We start from the raw sequence: 24655 nt of genomic DNA, 5'->3' as shown, positions 1-24655 counted from the left end.
GGACACCAACGACTAACATTTTTAATTTTTTTTTTATAAATTAAGCCCCCAAAATGGAGACATAGCGTTTTTTTGTGTGTAAAATCCTTGAAGCTTCTTCTACATTGCACCATAACGCCGTTCTACCCGTGGGTGGGGGTGGCATTGGGGGGGCGAAGCCGTCTAATCGGCGTCCATCTATTGCTTTAACGGACGCTTGGATGCGTTTCTGAGTGCGTTGCAGAGGTGACGCTGAGAGAGTCGCGGTCACCTGTACACAGTTTGGTTATCCGTAGAGAAAGAGGAGATGAGGGAGGAGTCAAGGAGTGAGGGAGGAAGGAAGGGGAGGAGGAGGCTGAGTGAGTGTTGGCCAACTTCAGTGGGAGGCGCCCGGGAATCAGCTGATCGGTAGTTTCAGAGAGGACGTGCTGTCAAACAGCTCCACAGACAACTGCTCCCAGGATGTGTGTGTGTGTGTGTGTTTGACTGAGTGTGTGTTCTTGTAGAGGATCAGTTGGAGTTTAGGGACCTCGGGTGTGATGATGACATGAGAGGAAATCCTTCAAAGTCTCTTTTGGGGTTTTGGTGACAGGACCTTCCTCTCGTATGTGTTTTGCTGATTCTTTCTTCATCTGGTTGTTTGAGCTTCACTTCACCTTAAATCACCTGAGTTTAAAGATTTTCCCCACCAGAGACTAAAATTGCACACTTTGACTTTGACTATTAGTTTGCGTCCGGTTTTAAAATATAATATATATATATATATTTTTGTAAATGACGTCTTAAAAAATGTTTTACAAAAAAAAAGAAAACTTTTGTACGCTATTTACAATTTTTTTTTTGTAAATGCCGTCTTAAAAATGTTTTACAAAAAAAATTTTTTTTGTACGCCATTTCCAAAAAAAATACATTTTGTAAGCCATTTCCAAAAAAAAAAAAAAAAAAAAAAAAAAAAATTGTGAATGGCGTCCTTAAAAATGTTTTATAAACCGTTTGCAAAAAAAAAAAAAAAAGTTTTTTTTTAGTAAATGGCATCTTTAAAAATGTTTAACATTTACTCTAGTTCTCAGTTTCCGGCCTCCAGACAGCCCTCGCCTCCCCTACATGTCTCTAACAACATTCTAAACCTCAAACATCCAGATAAAGAAGTAAAAAGCTAAATATATCTTTGCGAGAGAAACGAGGGACTCCAGGTTTACGGTCCGGGGGTCTGGTTAATGCACGGCGTCGATGCAGTCCCCACGAATACAGAAGTACAAGTGTGTGTGTGTGTGTGTGTGTGTGTGTGTGTGTGTGTGTTTTGCAGAGCCTCGAAACAGACAGAAGTTCTCCGCATCAGCTCGGAAGGTTCAGCCATTACGGCTCCGCTGACCCACTGATGTTGCCATCGTGACGAACCCCCGAATTCTCCCATATTTACAGCCAACCGGTGTCAGCGCTGCGTGTGTGTGTGTGTTTGCATGTGTGTGTGTGTTCGTTCGGAAGCTACGGCAAGTTGTCGTCCTGCAGGCTCTCCAGGATCTGGACCAGGCTCTCCAGTCCGAACACGTAGCCGCGGTCCATCCCGTCGTGCACGGCCGTGTCGCCGCGGAATCCCTTGAAGGTGGAGTGGGCGAAGTCGATCATGCGCACGTCCACCAGGGGGGGGTGTTGAGGCTGCGGCTGAGGCTGCGGCTGCGGCTGGGGGCGGGTGCGGTTGCGTGGGGGAGGAAGAGGCGGAGAGGAACTCGAGCTGGGGGCCGGTGAGGAGGAGGAGGAAGAGGAGGAGTCTGGGTGTGGGCGAGGCAAGGGGAGGGGCGGGTGGAACTCTGACTTGGTGGGCGGGGTCTGTGGGGGAGGGTGGGGGGAGGGGCAGGGCTTAGCCGGCAGTCCGGGTCCCTGAGGGGGCGGCGGCGGCCCGGTGGCCGGGTTCTGGCTCGAGTCCTTTTCACAGAGAATGTCCGGGGCCGGGGGCGCGTGGGGGGCGGGGCCACGGTGGGGCTCTGTGGGGGGGGCGGGGCCACGGTGGGGCTCTGTGGGAGCCGCGGGGGCCTTCTGGTGCAGGGCCGTATGTTGCACGGAGCCGGGGCCTGACGGGCCCCCGGGTTCCTACACACAAGAGTCACAGTCGGGATCAATATGAACAGTTCATCAGGTTTTTATCATGTGACCGCAGTCGGGATGTGAAGAGAACTTCAACATTAAAAAATAAGCTGCATCCCAGTTGTAAACCGGGTTCATACACATTCTGACCAATGGATTTCCATAACTTTTAACCAAATTTTAATGACTTTTAGCCTAATTTCCATGACTTTTAGCCCAATTTCCATGACTTAAGTACATTTTAATGACTTTTAACCAAATTTCCATGACTTAAGTACATTTTAATGACTTTTAACCCAATTTCCATGACTTTTAACCCAATTTCCATGACTTTTAACCCAATTTCTATAACTTTTATCCCAATTTTCATGACTTTTAACCAAATGTCCATGAGCAAACATTATGTGAAATGTGTGTGTAAACAGTAAAAACTGATAAAATGTAGTATTTAAACCAACAATGAGGATTCAAAGCATACAGTAAACCGTAAATGACACAAATGAAAGAGACAATAGTTTGATTAAAAGAATAAACATTTATATAGATGCCTGTATGTATGCTGCTGATATTTTGAGCCTCTTTCTTTTAAAAGCAGATTCCTTATTTCAAACTCAGCGTGAATGAACGTCATTAATACATGAATATAACACATTTACACCACTTTTACTCCACTTTTGGGATTTTCTTTTTTAAAAAGGACTTTTCCAGGGCTGAAAATAACCATTTTAAAACTCCATGACCTGTCCAGGTTTTCCATGACCGAATGAACCCTGAGTAAAAGGTGGAGGCAGCAGCAGAAGACTCTAACCGACCAGCACATCATCATCATCATCATCATCATCATCATCATCTCACCTTTCCCTCGTAGATGATGAGCAGTGAAGACGAGTAGAAGCGGTAGGACGCCTGCCTCTCCAGCACCGCCTTCAGGCTGCGCAGCTTGTTCAGGATGGGCTCGAAGAGGTCCTGCCTCAGGCCCTTCCCGTTGTGCATGTACTGCTGCAGCGCCTGGCGGAAGCCCTCGCTCGACAGGCCGCGGCCGTAGTACTTGTTCCTGCAGAGGTAGTGGCCGGTGTTCAGCTGGTACACCTGCAGGCAGAAACATTACCTTTAGCCCACGCCCATTTACATTTACTCCAGTACTGATAAATGATGAGGATGTGTTATAGGTTAAAGCTAACCAGTAGTATATGAAGCTATTTAAAAAAGGCTCTAACTTTTTACAACGTTTTGAAGGCAGAACTTCTCGTATTTCTACACTGTGATATCGCCAATTTTTACATACCGTAACGACCACATGAGTAAAATTATGTTTTCACAAAAGATATGAAGAATTTCCAAAATCCAGATTCAATTCTTCAGCGTTAGGGCCATATTATCACTTTACCCGTTTGCCGCATGGCAATGTCGCCTCATTATGCAGAGATATGAGATTATTCTGCAATTTTTGATGTACCACATGCGTATATATCTCATATCTAAGTAGCTTTAAAAAGGTGAATTTGAAAAATGATGTAAAATCGATGAAAAAATGACCTCAGGGTCCAGAGTTAAGCAGTACTAGTGGTGTTAGTAGTGCATTAAGTAGTGGTGTCAGTAGTGCATTAAGTAGTGGTGTCAGTAGTGCATTAAGTAGTGGTGTCAGTAGTGCATTAAGTAGTGGTGTTAGTAGTGCATTAAGTAGTGGTGTTAGTAGTGCATTAAGTAGTGGTGTTAGTAGTGCATTAAGTAGTGGTGTCAGTAGTGCATTAAGTAGTGGTGTTAGTAGTGCATTAAGTAGTGGTGTTAGTAGTGCATTAAGTAGTGGTGTCAGTAGTGCATTAAGTAGTGGTGTCAGTAGTGCATTAAGTAGTGGTGTTAGTAGTGCATTAAGTAGTGGTGTCAGTAGTGCATTAAGTAGTGGTGTTAGTAGTGCATTAAGTAGTGGTGTTAGTAGTGCATTAAGTAGTGGTGTTAGTAGTGCATTAAGTAGTGGTGTTAGTAGTGCATTAAGTAGTGGGAATGACACTTGCAGTACTATAGGTTGCATGAGCAGAAGTATTATAAGCAGTATGCAATAAGAGGTATCAATACATCATCTGATTCTCCGCCAGAAAATAATTAGAAAAGTATATAAAAAGAGTAAAGACTATATTTTATGGCTCTTTGGGTTTTCTACGCTCGCATTAGGAATCTTACTCCGCCCACTTTACTCCAAATGAAAAGTACAAATGTTCTGAAGAGGAACGAGTCAATTTTCTTATAAATATTATAATATATAGGACGGCGCTGTCGTACCTGCATGCCACACACTCTGACTCCCAGCGACGCTGAAGTGCTCTGCTCACATTTCTTCATCTGCCGGGCCGCCTTCTCCTCGGAGGCGTCGTCGCCGTGCTGCCTGGTGCCCATCTTCAGGTCCAGGATGCACGGGTACGAGAAGTGGTGAACCACGTTCTCCAGCAGCAGAAACTCTGGTTCAAACTCAGTGAAGGAGCAAATCTATTCTTGTCAACAAAGTTCAGAACTTCCTGCAAATGTTTAACTGTGAACATCTGCAGCAACTTTATCTCCTCGATAAAAACCAACAAAGAAAAACACGTTTGTTGTTTTTTTGGTAATGTATATTATATATTATATAAAATATATTATACTGAATGTATGAATACAGAATGTAAGGAATGCTAAGGAGCTGAAATTGACAGCAAATTTTAAAAAAAAGGTGGTCAGAAAACCAAAAATCGAATATTAAAAAAAATAATGTGTAATAAATGTGTAATAAAAGAAAGAAAAAAAAAGTTTGGGGTTCAAATAAAAACATAAACGCTTCACCGATTATTTGATCATTTAAGTTTTTGTCCGTTCATGGAAACCTGGACAACCTATTTCTGTGTAATACTATCAATTCACGCAGGACAAAAATATAATCTCACCCACTGAAAGACTTCCCAGAGAGCCGGACGCTGGCCTTTATGAGTAACACGTGCTTTTACTATTACTACCTCAAAATGTCTCCTTGATTCCTTTCCTTTCATCTTAGTCCCGCCCATGGGAGATGCGAGTGGAGGAGAGGCAAGGAGAGAGGACTCGAGGCATCAGGTATTGAACCAATGAGACTTTCTGGCATTTATCTGGTGTTGAGAAGACTCCCGCAAAGGAAACTCTGATGTTTCCTCGCTTACAGCTCCAAGCCGCCTCGACTCTTGCTCCTCGGGATGCATTTCGGGAATTAGGCTGTCCTTCAAAATGGAGCGCTGGGATCAATTTCCAGGTCACAAACCCGGAGCATCGAGAAAAAGGGAACAGAGGAAGCTCCCCCTGGGCCTCCACCGGGCTTGTGACCCGTCAAATCGATCTTGAACGAGGCCTCGAGTTTACAAAAAACCCTGCATCTCGGGGAGAGAGGGGACAGCAAGGAAAGGAAAGGAGGGTGCACGAACTGGGTGTTGGGAAACGTATCTGCAGAGGGATCCTCCTCTGACGGCCGCCATGTTGAGTCTTGACTGCTCGCAGATGGAGCTGGCTGAGAACAGAGAACGAGTCGCTGTGGTTTCCAGGCAGCTGCTCTCTTTGAAGCTGAAGATCAAAACACGACCTTTGACCCCCCCGACAACCTCTGGCAAGCTCCCACCCTCACTGACATTTACATTCAGCGCGTGTTACTGAACCGGCACACAGCTCCACCACGCGACGAGCAAAACAATCGCAATCAGAGTCGATGACATCATCATTTTAGCATCCCGAGATTTACAATAGCGACCGTGCTAAGCATCAGTGCCTAACATTCGTGTATTCTAGACTCCCTTTACTATTTTTTTTTTCTTCAGAGCTTTTTTTTGTTTTGTTTAGAAGCTGTGGAAAAGCTGTGGAATGAAAAAACAAATGGATTTGATTGGTGGAGGAAGGATACTGAAGAGTTTGCGGTCCTTGGATTCGGACCTCATGCGGCTGAGCTGCTGCTTGTGGCAGCGGAGGCTCCAGGGGTTGTGGCTGATCTTCTCCGAACTCACGCCGCTGTTCCAGTCCAACATCTGGAAGGGGACGTCCGAGTGGATCTTGGAGTCGAGCCTCGGGCTCTTCAGCTCCGCGAGGCTGCGAAGAAAATCACCACCTGTTCAAAATGTGTTCCTACAAAAGGTTTAGAAAAACAGTCGCGGGGCAGTCTTTCTCACTTGTCGGACGTGTCGGCGTCGTGCGCCTCCCTCCTGCTGTCGGGGCGCTCCTCCTTGTGCTCGGACGAGGAGGAGGAGCGGTGGAGGCTGCGCCGCGAGTGCTTCCTCCTGGGCTGCTCCCTCTCGGGGAGGTCGCGCTCCTCGTGCTCCGGCGTCCCCGCCTCCATGTTGCTCTCCACGTACGGGTACGCCACCAGGTTGATGTAGCCGTCCGAGTCGCCCTCGAAACAAACCAGCACCACGCCTTGACGGGGACGGGAGCGGGAACACAAACGCAGACGGATAAATACGACCCGCGAAACGTCCAGTAAAGCGCTGACGGCTCTCCATCGCCGCTAAAACTCCTCCTACGATGTTGGTGGTCGAGGTCGCGTCTTAATGATGCTAATCGAGGGGCCTCGTTGCCGTCGGGTCTGCGTGTCGACACGTCCGACAACACCCGAGTGGATCACCTCTAATTATTTTTACACCTCTCAGCGGGTCCACAATGAAATATCCGCCGCCTTGCAGGTTCATAAATCAAGCAGATCTTGAAGGGTTCAAACCCAACCGAGCGAGCGTTTAGCATTTATGTAATAAATTATGTTCACACACACATGACTGTTTCAAACACACACACACACTCGTCATGGCAGCTACGACACACATCTCGCCCTCAGGTGGAAAATTCTTCCGTGTGAGTGAAGAAGACTCGAAGCGAACAACGTGGAACATCTGCAGATCTATTTTAAGCCCAGAAGGGAACGAGCGTGAAACACTCGGACGCGTCGCACCTCGTTGGGTTCTGAGAAAGTAAAAGACTCGTCACATGAAGTGGCATCGCGGTTTAATTTCAGCTATTTTCAAATTTGTTCCAGCAAAGGGAAGGTCCCGTGACTCTGGAGAAAGTGTTTAGTTATTTAATGTCACTGTTTTATTGTGGACTTAAATGTATTTCTCGTAAAAGAGAAGTTAGAACTTTGAATGTTTTATTATTAGAGTTCTTAGAAAGACATTTAAGTCGTGGAGGCTGATGATTGAAGAACATCTTACTGACGCTCTTTTCTTAGTAAATCTGCACTTGTATGCTGTTTTTAAAACAATAGACAAGTATAAACTCTTAAATTAGTCGTCTAAAACAAGTGAAACACTAAAGACGGTTTTGAAGAGTTTTATCTTGTTTTGGTCGTTTGAATGACATATTTTCTGTCAATGGAACGAATAAAACACCTTTTTATTTTCACGTTTAATTCGGGTTTTGAATCGTTTGTCATCAACCTGGTTCAGCTTTAGAATGTACAAATAGTTCAATCTTCAGTCTTTTTTTGTTGAATTACAGGTTTATTTTGACTGAACAAGAGTTTGTGATTGTTGGAACAGCGGACAGACAAAGAAAAGACGGTTTTTGAAGAGTTTTATTTTGTTCAGGTCGAGTTCAAATGACGCGTGTTTCACGACAATCGGGGAGGTCAATTTACTGCTGTACGATTATTACGTTAATAAACTATAACATGTGTCCAAATCCCTGTTTATTTTATCCATCATACTGTTCATTCACTTCAAAATGAGCGCATCCAGCTGGTTGTCGCGTCGCCATCGCTGCCGATCGGAGCCGATGAACACAAACAAACAAATAAAGTGTGCGCTGGTGGTGAATTCTGTTCGTAACCTTTCACACCGGAGACAAGACACAGATGTTAGTAGTTGTGTTGTTGTCCGGTGGGAACACACAGTGTTGGGTTTCACTGTCACTTGTCATCCTGTCTGTGCATCAAGATTTGGTAATTGTTCTGAAAATCTAATTGAGAACCTGGTTACAGAATTAATACCCTGGTAGAAATTGTGTTATTTCAAAACATGAGGTCATTATCTTTAGCAGAGGAGAGCATCTCCTCCCCGCTGGTCCAAAATCTAATTTTACTGTCAATTTGCTCAACGGCGGAAGATCCAACCCGCGTCCACAAGAAATTGGAGATTTGATCCGACAATGTCAAACACTTTCTGGATAAAAGCAACCTTGACGGATTGAGAAAGTCGTCTGTCTGCTGTTTGATCAGCAGGACAAAGGTAGTGGGCAGAGCTCCAGGGCTAAATATAGCCTCCTTTTTGGACCACTGTTGTCATGGCACTGGGACCCACAACACCATCAAGGGGAACTGGGAACAACTGGGATGTCGTGGTTCCTCCTTAATTCCTTTTTACACACCAAGTGCACACAACGGGTGCACGGAAACACATTTAATTTAACACAAAAAGGGTCTGAAGCTCTTTAAGCACAACAAGGGGACACACCTGTGTGTGTCTGTTTGTGTGTGTGTGCAGGGGGTTTGATGCTTCATGTGAAGCCCTTTGAAGCGCCTTGTTGTTGAAACGTGATATACAAATAAACTCGCCTTACTTATTTAATGTTTCAATACAGGTGCGTGAAGAGAGAGCAACTTGTGGGGAAAATGCTGTTTTTAAAAAGGTTAAATGACATCAGATATGGATCGAAGATAAAAAAAACAACATGTTATGAAATTTGGAAATCATTAAATCAATCTTTTTTTATTATTTTATAAATGTGACATGTGATTAAACTTGCTAAGATACAAATGTAAGCGATAAAACCACGGCTCCTCTTAAACCACCGCTGCCGTTTCAGCCGTATTTAAAACCTGATTTGGTTATTTAAAAATATGATTGGCAATTTTTAAATAGCTCTTATAATAAATATCTAAACTTCTACATTAAATTGTGCAATATTTGTTTTGTTTTCTTAAGTTTAAGGGCAGTTGACTCCTGTTTAAACGTCCCTAATGGAGCGAGGATCTCAAGGCAGATTAGATGGATTTATTCAAAGTAAACTCATCTGTAATCTTGTGTTCGGGTCAATTGGCTGCAGAAACAGTGGAAAACACTCGAAACAGTCGGAGAACCTGCAGCTGAGAACCCGCGTTCACAATGCGGAGAGGCTTCAAGTTGAGTAAATTCATTGTAACAAAAAAAACACACAAACCACAACGAGAACAACGAGAGCTGTGAGTCGCAAAGAGTTGCAAACCAGTTAGCAAGTGAGCCGAAAAGTCAAACGGGACATCTGAAAGTAACTGAAGGGGTTAAAATATCCGGCTTGTATGAAAACAAACCGACCAAACCAACTGAACAAAAAAAAAACAACCTTAAAAACACACGATTCCAGGATCAATAAGTCTGGTACGGAGTCAGCGGCGGCGTCACGAACAATGAAACATCAAAGGAGTCGTGACTGACCTTTATACTCGGGAGTGAACTCTTTCATCTCCGGAGGCAGAGACTCGTAGAAGCGCTGCTCTCTGCTGATCAGAGGCTTGCACACCGTGTGGTCGTCGTACCGCATCATACTGGTGTGACCTCCCACCTGCACACACACACACACACATATGTGTAAAGAAACAATCAGCATGAAATCATCCATTGCATCATCCACACGGCGCCTCCGCCGTTATCTCTCTTCATCGCCGCCCACCTGGTGCACGAAGGGCTCCAGCGGGACGCCTCCTGCCCGTGGTCGAAGTGCAGCCCCGCCCCCTTGCCCCGCCCCCTGTAACTTGTTGTCCATGATGTTGGTGTGAGGGAGGCACATGGCTCCTGGCGGACGCACCGCGCCTCCTCCTGCCGAGGAGAGAGAAGGAATTATGAAATACTGGACTTCTTTTGCCTCGGAGGGCTTTACAATCTGTACACAATACGACATCACATCGGATCAGGAGACACTCCCCCAAAAACTAGAGGAAACCCTTTGGGGCGAGCATCAGCATCCCTCTCCCCGCATGGGCAGAAGCAAGAGATGTCATGTGACCTTTGTGATTTTAAAGCAGAAGGCCTTTACTACGGCTGGATATCATTTTAAATGTGCGACACCGGAGCGCGAATCAATTTCCCTTTGGGATAAAACAGCTTTATAATCGATCACTACAAAGATACTGTTACCGGTCACTCCCCTGCACAACTCACATTTATACAACTTAGACACACACGTCACTTTAACACGCACGCTATTTGTTGTCTGACCTATGGAAGTCTATTTACGCCACACAAAGAAGAAAAGAAAATTAGGACTAAAATATATATATATATAAAAAATAAAAAAAAATAAAAAGAGAACCCCCAAAAAATAATAATTAAAAAAAAAGAAAAAAAATAGACTTTTTTTTTCTTTGACAAAAATAAAAACATATAAGCAATACGTTATTTTGAAAAAAAGAAGAAAAAAAAATTTGGGTCCAAATTTTTTTTTTTCTGGTCCATTTTATTGATTTTTTTTCTTGGTGCTAATTTTTTACATTTTTTTATTTGGTGCTAATTTTTTTTATTTTTTTATTTGGTCCTAATTTTTTTGGGGGGTGTGTGGCGGTGTGTTATCTTTACCTCATATTTAATTCAACACACATTGCACTGTGTTGTCGTCTAACGTCCTCGTCTAAAGTCATCGTTTGTGAAAACAATCCTGGCAATAAAACGATTTATGATTCCGATTATTATATTTTAACCGCCGAAATATGAATTTCCCCCGATTTAATTGAAAGACACCAAACTAAGATTTTTCCCTTTTTAAAATCCCCAAAAATACAGATATGACCTCCAACTGGGATCCCCCGTATGACACATCACGGTGGTGCCGGTCCTCACCTGGGGCATGAGCTCTGGTGTGCAGTGACGGGGAGGGGGGGGCGCAGGGCACCACGGGCTGCTGGGAGCGCACGCCGGCCCCGGGGGGAGGCGGCGCCAGACCGAAAAACCACCTCGCAAAGCCTCCAATCAGAGTGCTCCAATCCACCGCCGGCAGCACCGAGACCCCGATCAGGACGGTGGGGGAAGGGGAAGGGGGGAGACGCAGCGGGAGGAGGGAGTCAAGGAAGGCAGGGTCACCACTTCCTGTGGAGAGAGGAAATCATATTAATGTGTGTTTGAAGTAAACGGTTATGAGACGAGTAAACGAGGCGATCGGAGAGAAGAGTGTATTTCTAAATGTGCGGATATCTTTCCCATCAGACCCTGCTGCGGTGGAATGAGAGGTTCTCTCAAGGGACTCTGGGTAATCAGCAACACCACCACTTTCGTTCACGGGGGAACATCCCAAATCAATCGCAAAATTTAAGTTACCTGAAGCGTCCTTGAAGCTGCCATGATTATATATTTTTCTGCCACTTCACAGCTGCAGATTGAGAGACTTTTTTTAGGGGGGGGGGGCTCAAATCTGTCAAGTGTGCGCCTGACATTCAGCGAGTCTGCCTCTGTGCACGTGTTGCACCACACCGCAACCTTTCGAACACACACACACACACACACACACACACACACTTCACTTCGGGCCGGAGGAGGTGATCGCTGTCCGATAAGATGCCAAAGCTTATGCCAAATCAAAACCAGAGGCGTCTGATTCATTTTTAGAAGTGGGTATGGGGGCAAAAAGTGTGTGTGTGTGCGTTTGTGTGTGAGAGAGACACTGTCCCAGTGATTATCAAATATATTGTTTTGCATGAATTGCCCTAAAGTTGGATTCTTAATCATTCAGTGTGTGTTTTTACATCAGATAAGTGACTAAAAAGGCAAAACTATTGTTTTGGCTGCACTAGATTGACCAAAACAAAAAGGCATTTGATACAGTACTAAGACTAAATCCCAAGAAATAGCAGACAACAGCATTTTGACTCAAAGTCATGATTCAAACTGACTATATAAAGACTATTTCCACAACTAAATATAAAACAGCTGTCACTGATCTGCACCTTTGTTCCATAATGTGTTAATGTGTGTTGGAACTGACAAAGTTTGGCGAACCAGTGGGCTTTAAAACCCCAAAACTACGACCCACTAGACACACTTTTGGGTGAAGAAAAAAGATCCCTGCCACTTGATGTTGTATCGTGCGTCTCATTCACAACGGGTCTGATGTAACGGAGTGTGAACCCGCTTGTAAGAATAACACACACACACACATTTCTGGGCATATTGCCACAAACAGTTGACATCAAATGTTTCAGCATGTCGGCTTCGACCAGACCATCTCACACACACACACACACACAGACAGACACACACTTTCATTTTCTACGTGGCTCAATGCAGCTGCGCCGCACTGTCAAGGTCAGAGAAAGACGCTTTGTCTCATGAACAAAAGGAAACTATGAATCAATCAAAGTATGTAGAAACAAAAACATAAAAGGCGACAGTATCAACCGGGACCTTTAACTTCCTGGAATACACTTAACATCCCAAAACAACGACAATGTAGTCCACGGTTTTGTTCCAACGTCCACAGATGTCCTGCCAGCTCTCCGCCGATGTAAAAAACTCAACTGCTTTTTAAAATTTCACAACATCGTCCAGAATATAATCTACATACAAACACAACCAGAATTAAATCAAAGCCCATCTGCTGCTGAGTGACATCTCAAATAGAAACCACAATTATGAAATATTAGCATTTGAAACGACAACACCGGAGACGATAACAATGAGAGTACGACGTCAGATATTTGTATTATTAATTTTTTTTTTGTCGATCGCCACATCAAACGGCTTCAAGGCGCCGCACAAATGTAACGGAGCTTGTTGCTTTAAAAACATGTCCAAAAATATAAATATTTGAGGTTCATAATGCAAATGTACGTCTTTGTCAACTAAAAAGTTGAGAAAAAGGGCTCAAGAATTTATTTTTAAAATCACACAATCTTGTTTAATGCAGTTTCACAAAGAGACTTCTTCAAATAAGAAGCAGAAATATATAAATGTAACGACATTGAGACTGTTTGCACTACTGCATTATGGGTAAAGTATGTGGACACCAGTCAGAATAACCTCCATAGTGTTGGAATAATACTCAGCTATCACATACAGATGAAGTGCCCAGGTGTCCACATACTTTTGGCGATATTTTCCCAGATTTTATTTTTCCCCCCTCCTCTCCTCTCTCCTGTCTTTTCTCAAATCCCTCCTGTACCACCTCCCGTATAATCCTCCTCTCCCATCATGCACCTCGAAGCCCCAAAATGACTCATCGTCGCCTGCCTGAAGACACCAGACGAAAAAAGTGGGAGGAACAAAAGACGAAGACGAGGATTGGATGAGCCGTCGATGACGTCGCAGCCAGCTCATGTGTATCTGAGAGAGAGAAAGAGTGTGTGTGTGTGTATATATATGTGTGTGTGTGTGTGTGTGTGTGTGTGTCTGAAGGCATCGTCTGGTCAATGTCAAGGCTGCAATGAGGCTCGCTGATGCTCTCATGACGTGGGCTGTAAAATAATGGAGTGTTAATAAAAGTAACGTCCAACACGACCTTCATACGGTCCAGAAATCGATGTAACACAACATTTGACCTCCGCTCAGCTAAGAAGTACAGACACACGTCCGGCTTTCCACAAACACAAACGGTTGTATACTTTTCCAGCCGTCTGCTGTGATTACCATACGGTGTAACGGCTCGATCAGTCGCCCGCGTAGCTGAAATCAGACGCGTCTCGTCTCGTTATCGATGCATTTACTACGTGACCTTTAAACAATCTCTCCTCGCTCAAGAAGCACGTGGCCTCTGCTAGTTTTGAAAAAGGTCGAGGAGCCTCGTGTTGCATTTCTTCTCGCATTAGCACAGGTGCAGTTCATTTAGGTCAATGAAATGATTGAAGGAAAAATAAATCCATAACTACATTTGGATAAATCAAGAAAAATACCAAACACTTGCTGGTTCCCAGCTTCTCAAATGTACAGTTTTTCTGCATCAATAATGATGGAAATAAACGTCTCTGGGTGGGAAAACAACTACAGCTCCTTTGCCAATTAAAATAATCATCGGTTGCCGCCCGAGTGTGGACATGCAATGTATTTTGTGAGGGTTACTATATATATATATATATATATATATATATATATATATATATATATATATATATATATATATATATATATATATATATATATATATATATACACATATACACATATATATATATATATATATATATATATATATATACACATATATATATATACACATATATATATATATATATATATATATACACATATATATATATACACATATACACATATATATATACACATATATATATATATATATATATATATATACACATATATATATATATATATATATATATATACACATATATATATATATATATATATATATATATATATATATATATATATATATATATATATATACACATATACATATATATATATATATATATATATATATATATATATATATATATATATATATACACAATCTCGCTATTTACAGCAGAAAGGTAATTACATCCTGTAAATACTGGATATTAAATGACTACAATCCACAAAAAAGGGGATGAATTGCCCTGAAGGCATGCTGCTTTGTGAAAGGACAAAAACAAAGACCTTGTTTTGCACCGCCGTGATGAAAATGTTGGCCGTAAACAAAGTCACAAGTATGACTAGTACTACCATTCAGTGTCCAGTATCCGTTCATCAAGGTAAGAAATGCCTCCAACCTCACGGCCCCCGATGCACAGACACACACTCGCACTGCAACGCACTCGTTGCCGGCCACAACGCCGGCAACGAGTGCGACTTCTCACCGCGGAGCCGCGATGGAAAGTCCACAATCTAGCCGTCTGATCTCGGTGTCACAATCCGAGCATGACCGAGCATGAGCCACAGATGCAGGGTGGAGTGTGTGCACAAACACACACGCACACACAAACACAAACACACACACACAGTTCAGTGTTTCCCACGAGCTATGAATTCTAAAGTTAGAGTAAACAGGAAACATTAGGTCACATCTGTTCTGGGATCCGTGAAATCAAACTGACGATCTACGACTTCTAACATTTCACAACACACACACACACACACACACACACACAGACAGACACACACTCACCTCTGTGAGGTCTGTGGTCGAGCTGGATACTCACATGTCATACATTGCCAAGAGGCACATCTGATACCAGCACGTTAAACGGATCATACTTCCCTCTTATATATCTATTTCATATCGCTGTGAAAACATCACCTTTAAACAACTGTATGCATTTATTTATTTAAATACATTCGAACACTTGATAACGTTATAATTTACTTTCGTCTAATACTCTTTATTTTTCTGAATGGAGCATGAACGCGTCATAATGTTACGTAAGCTGTGAGATCCGTTACGTGGCCAAGCAGGACTGCGCTACCTGCCGGCTGCTAGCATGCTAGCTGCTAACGTAAACCAGCTCTCCTCTTGCCAAGCTGGTGAGAATCATATACGGAAGTAGCTACAGGTTGAACCATCTTATATTTTGTATTGCCCTTACAGAACAAGTTAAAAACACGACGATACACTTTAGTCTCCGCTGTTGTACGATAGCCACGAGTAACATTCGACATGCTATCATGAGTAGCACACTGATCTCGGTCCGCTAGCCGAGATCAAAAGGTATCTGGTCACACGGTAGGTAAGTACCGGGGTATTAAGTGAACAGCTGGTGTTCGGTAACGCGTCTATACGGTGGTTTTTGTCTCCGTTAGTGGGTCCATATGTGTCTCCAGTGGATTCCTGGCACAAAGACAACAGGTGTGCGTTTCCAGCGGGCGGCGTCCTCTATGCGGTGCGATGCCGCGGGCTGGGAATAGGCTGGTGGAGGGCAAAGTCAAGGGCGACTTGCCTCCTGTTGTCTCCTCTGCAAACTATCCTCCTCCTCCTCCAAATGATATTTTGATTCACATTAATACACACTCATGTTAATTTATGACGGACTATTGGTGATTTCATTAAGATATCCACACAAAGGAAACGCCGTAGTGCTGGCCACAATATCCTGGAATATTTCTACTACTGGTGCTCCGATCCATCGTCAAACACTATGAAATTTTCTCACAGCACGAGCGCCATGTACTTTATTTTCAGTGTTGGGCCTTGTATGGCAGAGACGTCGGCTCCCTCGAAGAAAACAAAGTTTGAGTTGCTTTACAGCGTTTATAATCCGGATAATTATGGGACAAAATATTACAAATGCAGCTTATATTACGGCCGTGGGCCGTTTGTGCCGTGTGGTTTTGTGAGCTATGTGAATATGTCATCATTGTGTGTGGATCAGTAGCCCTGAGAGGAATAACTTGAACTCAGCTGTCTGCCTTTCATCATTTCTGCTGCACAATCAAAGCCGAGTTCGCCGCCGCCGCCGCCCGCCTCATCAGACGTGCATTCTGCCCGTTTGAAGCCGGAGGAGGCGGCGCAGGTGGTAGTGGTCCAAACTGACAAACAAACAAACAAACAAGCAAGCAAACCACTCTCTCTAAATCGCTGAGTCCTGTCAGGTGTGCCGAACAACATGGAGCAGCCAGCCAGCCAATCAGCTTTAGAGGATCTGTGCGAGCATATCTTACATCATCAGCCGCCGCTGTGACAAAGCCGCGGGGCTCACTACGGCTCGACAACACCAACACAACGATTATGCTGCTATTTCTGACTGCCTGGCCTTGTGTGTGTGTGTGTGTGTGTGTGTGTGTGTGTGTGTGTGTGTGTGTGTGTGTGTGAGAGAGAGAGAGAGAGGGAATCCTTCTGTCCTTCAGTAAGTCACAGATAGAGCCAATTAAGGATTTCCAGGGACATCTAAGAGTAGGAGTGCGTAGTTTGACATTGAGTTGCATGAGTGTTGAATCTAAAGGGTTACTGAGGATTTGCAGCCCGTTCATCATTCGCAGGAGACGTCGGCGGCCCGGTGGAGCGGCGTGAAGGGGAAGGAGACGTCTTTCCTTTATTTGCTCACCGCCGTCTGCTCTGTCATGAGACTTTGAGGACATTCTGCAGGAGTCAGAAAAGTTATTCTCGGGTGTAAACGCTGCGTGAGCTACGGATGTATAAAGACGACGACCTGTTCATTGGTATGAAAGTTGCTCAGTTTGGCATGAAACGAAACAAAAATAAAGTACACAATTCTGACGATGTATTTGGCGGACGTCTCTTTTCCCAATGAAACATATTTTTTTGGGCCTCACAGCGTCTAATGAGGAACTTGGATGTTGTGATTCAATTAGCACCAACACACACTGAAAGGCAGACATGTCACCAAAAAAAAAAGAAGCCCTAATTCCAACACCACTACTACTACTACTAGTACTACTACTATTACTCTTGCTTCTGACAGTCTATGTATGTCCCTTGTACACTGTGAGGCTTGAATGAACATCAAACACAAGCAAAGTGAGGATACTTTTCCCTGAACCAAAACTTAAAAACAGGAGAGGAAAAAAAAGCGGAGATGCCTGAACCTTATAACTAAAACATCTCTCGTTTGATTTTTTTTTTTTTTTTTTTACACTGTTGTCCCACTTTCCTTTTGAGCTTCCAGTCACTCAGCTACAACTGTCCATTAGAGAGAAGAAATGCAAGAAAAAGTGCTATAAAAAACCTGTATTGCAGGGTTTGATTAATCTACGTATTGTTCTTCAATCAATGTATTTCGTCGATAAAACAGTCGACCCCCATGTGATCAAACTTCTCATTCAGTCCGAGCGACATGCCCCAATAAATGCTCACGTGTGAGAAGCCGTAACGAGCTAATGCCGATTTGTTTACTTGATGGATTAATCAATTAGTCGGGTAAATCATCACCTCTCTGCTTCATCAAACGCAAAACACCGTGGGGTTGCAAAAGGTGTTTCCCACCTGTCAAACACTTATTGTACACAGTTGACTTCAACGTGTTTACAACCAACAAAGACAATCTTTTCCACCTGCATTGAAATCCCTCGAGGTAATCAGATTATAATCCGTCAGAAGGTCAACCGCATTGACATACAGGTACAAATTTACTCTGGGAAGCAACAACAACTGAAGACCATTTAGGACCTGAATATACATTTGTTGGGTTTGGGGTTTGGGGTTTTAAATTCCATATTTGTTGCTGTTTTTGCATGCAAAAAATGTGTTTAATTGATTTAAAAACAATACAAGTAACACTTTAGAATTACAATGTGCTTAAAAATTCATTCGGCCAATGCCAAACAGCTGATATGAACACGTAAAATAACAATTTAGTGTCCTCCTCTCTTAATAAATACACATTTCTACATGTGGACTGTGTTGATCAACACTATGTGTGTTTGCTGAAGTTGCATCAGTGGCCAGAAACTGTTGCCTCGTCAATTAACCCGTTGAAAACTGTGGAACCAAATTAGTCTCTAGACCTCTTTTTCCCTGTTTTTAAGATGTTTTTCTCTGTGTTTGAGCCATTGTAAGAACCCTAAATTAATTAAAAATTAATTATTGTATGTATTTGTTCAGCAAAGTATTGGGAAAAAAATGTTTATCTGCCAAAAAAAATATATTTTCATAATAACTATGAACATCCAGCGTGATATGAGCCAGATTCCGCCCCAAAAAACCTCCTGGAGCGTCAATAAGACACCTTTTTGGAAAGATTAGGACCTAAAGAATCAGAATCTGCAACAAAAATCACAATAAAACAAAGTCTTGGCCTCAGTCAAAAAACTGTGTCGTTCGGTTTAAAAAATGGACACAATTACATATTTTATGGCAGAAGATTGTCGTTGATTGCAATTACTGCGTGTGGATCACAAATAAAATGTTAAAAAAAAGGTAGGGAGAAGGGATCTGACACCAGAGGACGAATGCATCCCATCTGGCCTGAGAACACTTAGGACGAAGCTAAGGAGGAAGAGGAGGAGGTTAGGGCTACTTTCTTCCATGAATAAATCATCGAAGACCCAGATAAACCGCTTGGATGCAAAGACAGAAAGACTAGAAATAAACCAACAATTAAATGTAGAAGGAGATGCGACTGTCTGCACATCACATGAAGAAGTCATGGTGTAACAATCAGGTGACGAGGACTGAAACTTCATGTAGTGTATGACTGAAAACAGACATATTCTGAAATAGGGCACCGATATAAGTCAATAAGTTAGAAATTGTTGTGGTTATCTTTGGTTTTTGGACTGTTTGTTGGACTAAACAAGACGTTGTGACGGTGATTCCTTTAAACACTTCATGTTTCTAGATATCAAGCGATTGAGGGAAATAATCGGCAGTGAAAGATACATCCACTGCAAGAAATAACATTTTACCTGAGAGTACAATTATAAAACACTTTAAAATCATTCAGTCCTTGTTTTTGGTCTAATCTCAGGTGGATCTATATCTAAAATCAAACATTGTGCTCCTCTAATTTGATTTAATGTTCAGGTTGAATCCCAATCAGAAGCAAGAGCCACAATATCATCGTCATCATACCCATCATCATGTCGCAATTTAGCAGCTTTTGTGTGTGTGTGTGTGTGTGTGTGCGCTGAGTATTTGCATTAGTGAAGTGTAGCATAACCAGGATAACTGATGCTAAATAAGGGCTGGAGGTAGCGACTGCTGACGCACAGACACACACACACACACACACACACAAAACTATCCTGGGAAACACACCAAGAAAAGAAGCTGAGAAGAAGATAGAGACCTTGGTTCAGGAGCGACAGATAATCAATTACGCAGTGGAGGAATGGAAGAAAAAAAAAGTTGGCGAGATGGAAAAAGAGTAAGTGATGAAGGAAGGAGGGACAGGAGGTAGTGAAGTAAAAGGTTGTGAAGGAACTGAGGATGCAGATAAAGGGAAGGAAGACCTAATGAAGGAGACAATTAAGGAACATTAAGTAGGGGATGAAAGGAAGTGAAGGAAAGAAAATCATGATGTGAAGAGGGGATAGAGGAAATAAAAGCGAGGGAAGTAAAGAAAGAAGGAAAGGAGGAGCTGATGAAGACAGAGGAAGCAATCACTCAAAGGATGCACGAGGGAAGGAATGGAGAGAAATAGTAAAGGAAGAGAGATTCATCACTCCTTCTCTCTGTATCATGCAGCCTCGTGGGAGAGAAACCCCAAACACATCTGTCAGAGCCAAAAATCACAAACCACGACTGGGAAGAAAAAGAAACACACACATGCAGCTGCCGCTCGATGTCCCCAGACACACACACATCCACAGCTGCCGAGGGACAACGCGAGCAATCCAGAGGAACAATCCGTCCTGTCAACAACCGCGGTGAGACAAGGCCTCCGTCAAAACAACCGTCAGGACCGCCGCCGCGCGTTCTCACCGCTAAACCCGACGCGCCGGTCAGCTGACGGGACAAACAAGACACTTAAAATCAACGAAACTTTGGTACACGCGTGTTTTTCCCAGCTGATGATCGTTATTTTTGGGATTTTGTGCCAAAAATATTGACGATAAAATGAAGTACAGTTCAACAAAACGACACGCTCAGTTATGCACAGTTAAATTAATACTTCTCTGATGGTGCGGATTAAAACTGAACCGTGTTGTCTCTGCAAAGGTTTGACTTTAACATTTTGGAAACAGTGTGCAAAAATCTTCCCGCGCCCATTTTAAGTCCCAGCATGCCCCATTCAGACAATCTTTTAGGATAAAATACGTAATTATTCCATTTTTAAACAGAACAACAGTTTTTTGACTGAAACTCCTTCCTAACAGGACAAGACTTTGTTTTATTGTGATTTTTGTTGCAGATTCTGATTCTTTAGGTCCTAATCTTTCCATAAAGGTGTCTTATTGATGCTCCAGGAGGCTTTTTTGGGGGAATCTGACTCATATCATGCTGGATGTTCATAGTTAGGATCAAAATATCTTTTAAGAGTGATTTTTTTTTGCAGATATACATTTTTTTCCTAAGACTTTGCTGAACAAATACATACAATAAACACAAGTATTGGAATTAATTTGGGGTTCCTACGACGACTCAAACGGGGAAAAGGATGTCTGGAGAAAGAATTGGTTCCACAGTTTTCAACGGGTTGAAATAAGATAAGAGGGGAAATTAAATAGCATGACACAGCTGATAAATAGAGAAATACAAATAATATGAAGATATAGATATATATATATATATATATAGATATATATATATATATATATATATATATATATATATATATATATATATATATATATATATATACACCTTTTTACAGCAGACGTCACCACAAACACACACATCCACATGTTGGCAACAGAAGTGTGGATTCGCCCCGGATATCCAGACGGGCTAATTAAATCACAGCATGGAGATGTCTGGTTGTTAAATGTTCGATGGTCAGAATCAAGCTTCCAAACAGTGGACTCACGTTCTACAGAAAACATTCAACCATATTAACAAAAATGACGAAGAACAGTATACATATAATGGTAATATTTGATCATATATTGTTAAATAGATGCACAATCTGATCTCGATTGATCGAAAAGAGATTTAGAAGTCATTTTGCAGTGGATCTCGACTTATATAATATATATTTCTAGTATATGAAACGTAAGAATAAACCTGAGCTGTTGTTTAGGATTAAATTGAAAAAAATGAACCGTGTCCACCGAGTGTATAAGAAATAAACATGTTTAACTTGTTAACAGATAGTGAAACTACAGAAATGTCTGAGGGATTGATGTAAAATATTCAACATTTTCAACATGCAGATTTTTATTTTTTTAATAAAAAACCTGATTATTTTGCCACTACTTCACGGCGGGTCATCGGATTTCTGCTTAAAAATCATTTCTATTCATCAGGTCTCCTCAGAGCTGTACTGATGCAGTAAAACAGTTGAAACCTGGAAAGATCAAATCCTGTCAGCTTATTTATCTGTAACATTAAGTTATATTGATTATGGTATCGTATGTGTTAGAAGCTCTGTTTTATAACCAGCATGGACTTCTGTTGGCACAACAATCCTTTACTACGTCGTCTTTGGCCCCATGTTAGGATCCTGGAGGATTTATCTAATTTTGTGGGTCCAAAATCCAGCTTTAAAGCCAAAGTCAGCCAGCTAACCTACACTCTCCATCCAAACCAAAGGTGTTTTCTTTAGACTCAATGGAGCACTCTGTGCTTTGAGCCGAAGCGCTACAGATGTTATTTGTTTGCCTGGAATCGGCTAAATTTTCATATTATAGCCCCGAAGTCTAAATTACACTTGAACAAGCCGACAGAACTTTGTCACACGTTTGTGTATTTATTAAAAGCCCGGGGACGGTACTCGACACGCTGATCTTATAGGTGCAGACGAGCGAAGCCTGGTAGAGGTTTGTTTACGTTCTGCAACAGACTCAGCGGGATGAAAGAGTTGAGAAAAAAAAGAGCTTTTTTAATGTGTTTTTTTTAAGTCCACTTTGTTGAGATGATAACAGGAAGAGAAGCGGTCACAGTATGCCCCTTGAAAAGAAAGCAGAGGGAGAAGGAAAACGTAACGCACATCAGAATGTCTACCAACAGTTCGGATCTCTGGTCAATCGCACCGATCGAATACACAGGATCAATATCGACACAAATATTGATCAGGTATCAGCCAGATGTCACCAAAACACCTAAAAAGTATCCCCAACAATATCCAATTGATACACAAACACTGCCTTTTTTTGTGACAACAAAAAAAAACATGCAAACGTTAAAAGGATCATGTTAAATCAACACAACTCCGGGATGGACAGACGAGTAGATGACTCCAACAAGAGAAAGACACAAACTGAAGCCAAGTTATCACGTAAATGCCCTTGACATCCACTGGTGTTGAGAGAAACCAGGCAGACAGAGAGGAAGTCTGCTTTCCTCGCCATCTCCTCTCAGATGTTGACAATACTTTTAAACAGCCATAATGAATCTGGCGTGGAGGACAGAGGAAAGACCACGTCACGTTCTCCATCCAGCCCCCACAGTGAGACACTATTTACTAACATTATGGTAATGTGTAGAGCTGCACGGTCACCCAGTGCACGGCCGCGTGGCCACCAGCACGCGCACACTTTGATAAAAGCAATCAAAACCTCCACCGTCACCATGATGGACAAAAACAACGGTGACTACACGTTACACTGTGCGTTTGTTTGGCTACATTTAGTGTTTTGTTAGTTCATTTAATATCATTTAATCCTATTTTTTTCAATGTATTGTGATGTGTTTCAATATTGTATTGAAGTGCCTGTCTCTATAAATGCTGCAGAAGCAAAAATATGTCCCATTGCTGGATTAATAAAGTATAAATCTATCTATCCATCCATCGGACAAGTATTTTAAACACAAACTGTGTATTTACACCGAGCTAACTTCAAGCTAATTAAACTTTTAAGACCCCCTGTAAAAACCTGTTTAATCTTGATGTGTATATAACCTTTAATCAGCCCAGCTCCCCGGTGTGGACCCGGTGGTCACGTCGGTCCGGTGTCCCCGTTAACTCGTCCGGCAGCAGCGAGAAACACACCTTTACAGACACACACCTGGTCCCGTCTGAGTCCGACCAGCCAGCTTCTTGACCTTAGCCTGAATAGCTAGTTAGCCAAGTCCGCCACACTCGCCTTTAAAACCAGCTTATAATGCATTTAAAACGTCACACCTCTTCGTGTTATTTCGCTTTAAAAAAAGCTATATTCTTCTCTACCTGCCATGAGAGTAAAAGCCGAGGTTAGTTCGACGCTATCTGCCCGTTTTGGGGGGCTTTAGCGTTAGCATGCTAGCGCGAGCTAACGGAGCTAGCCTCACGGTTTTGACGTTACGCAGTCGCTCTGGTTGGTTCTGTTGTCAATAACAACACACGTACCGTCGGGATCGCCCGGTGGACACGGAGCTGGACTTCACGGAGAGGAGGTGTCACGGCGCTTTGTGGGCTTCGGGGCGACCGGAGAAGGTTTGGTGGATGTCGGTCCCCCCGGTATCTAAACTCAGTAACGGCGGAAAAAAAAACATCCAGAAGGCGAACGTCATTACGGGGCAGCGTGACTGCGGCGCTTTGGCGCCCCCTAAAGGCGGATGCTGGTTCTACAGGCAGCTGCTGGTTCTACAGGCAGCTGCTGGTTCTATAGGCGGATGCTCGTCCTACACGCAGCTGCTGGTTCGACAAGCGGCTGCTGGTCCTACAGGTGGCTGCTGGTTCTACCGTCCTCTAATACCTCAGCCTTTCCCCTCCTCCTCCTGATGGACTTTGTTGTCTGAATGTCAGGCTTCTCAGTACTACTACAGGCTGGGTCCATACCGGCCTCCTCTTGATGGACTTTGTTGTCCAAATTTCAGACATCAAACTCAAATCGCCAGTAAAACTGGGGTTGAGTTAAAGTTTTTAAAAAAAACTAATTGAGTCTTGTGCTCAATTAGATTAAATTTAGACATTATTTTCATTTCCACAAAAAAAGTTGGAAGAACTGATGAAAGAGATGAGGAACAGGCAAAAAAAGTACATTATTTTTTCAAAATGAAATAAATAGAATAAACAATAAAAACAAACTACAATACATAATTTGCCCTCTCTCTCTCTCTCTCTCTCTCTCTCTCTCTCTCTCTCTCTCTCTCTCTCTCTCTCTCTCTCTCTCTCTATATATATATATATATATATATATATATGTGTGTATATATATATATATATATATATATATATATATATATA

General features: G+C 42.6%; 1 protein-coding gene across 3 annotated transcripts; it reads right to left on the bottom strand.

The window, feature by feature from the left end:
* Positions 1-778: 778 nt before the first annotated feature.
* On the bottom strand, positions 779-24168 carry ip6k1 (inositol hexakisphosphate kinase 1). Of its 3 annotated transcripts, none has more exons than XM_068595827.1 (9): positions 23816-24168; positions 10842-11087; positions 9679-9824; positions 9444-9570; positions 6213-6456; positions 5951-6132; positions 4339-4520; positions 2917-3150; positions 779-2067 (listed from the first exon to the last, which is right to left on the bottom strand). In XM_068595827.1, the coding sequence occupies exons 3-9, from the start codon at positions 9793-9795 to the stop codon at positions 1465-1467; spliced, it is 1689 nt and encodes a 562-aa protein (XP_068451928.1). In that variant the 5' UTR covers positions 9796-9824; positions 10842-11087; positions 23816-24168; the 3' UTR covers positions 779-1464. The 3 variants fall into 3 exon arrangements, with proteins under 3 accessions (XP_068451928.1, XP_068451931.1, XP_068451930.1); XM_068595830.1 differs by having other exon boundaries at positions 4339-4514; positions 23816-24166; XM_068595829.1 differs by lacking the exon at positions 23816-24168 and adding an exon at positions 23390-23530.
* Positions 24169-24655: the final 487 nt, after the last annotated feature.

Source organism: Clinocottus analis, unplaced genomic scaffold, assembly GCF_023055335.1.
Source record: "Clinocottus analis isolate CAN_PGR_092001 unplaced genomic scaffold, fCliAna1.0.p SCAF_32, whole genome shotgun sequence".
In the NCBI taxonomy this organism is placed as follows: Eukaryota; Metazoa; Chordata; class Actinopteri; order Perciformes; family Cottidae; genus Clinocottus; species Clinocottus analis.
Note: the sequence above shows the minus strand (reverse complement) of the source record. Positions and strands in the feature narration are given on the sequence as shown.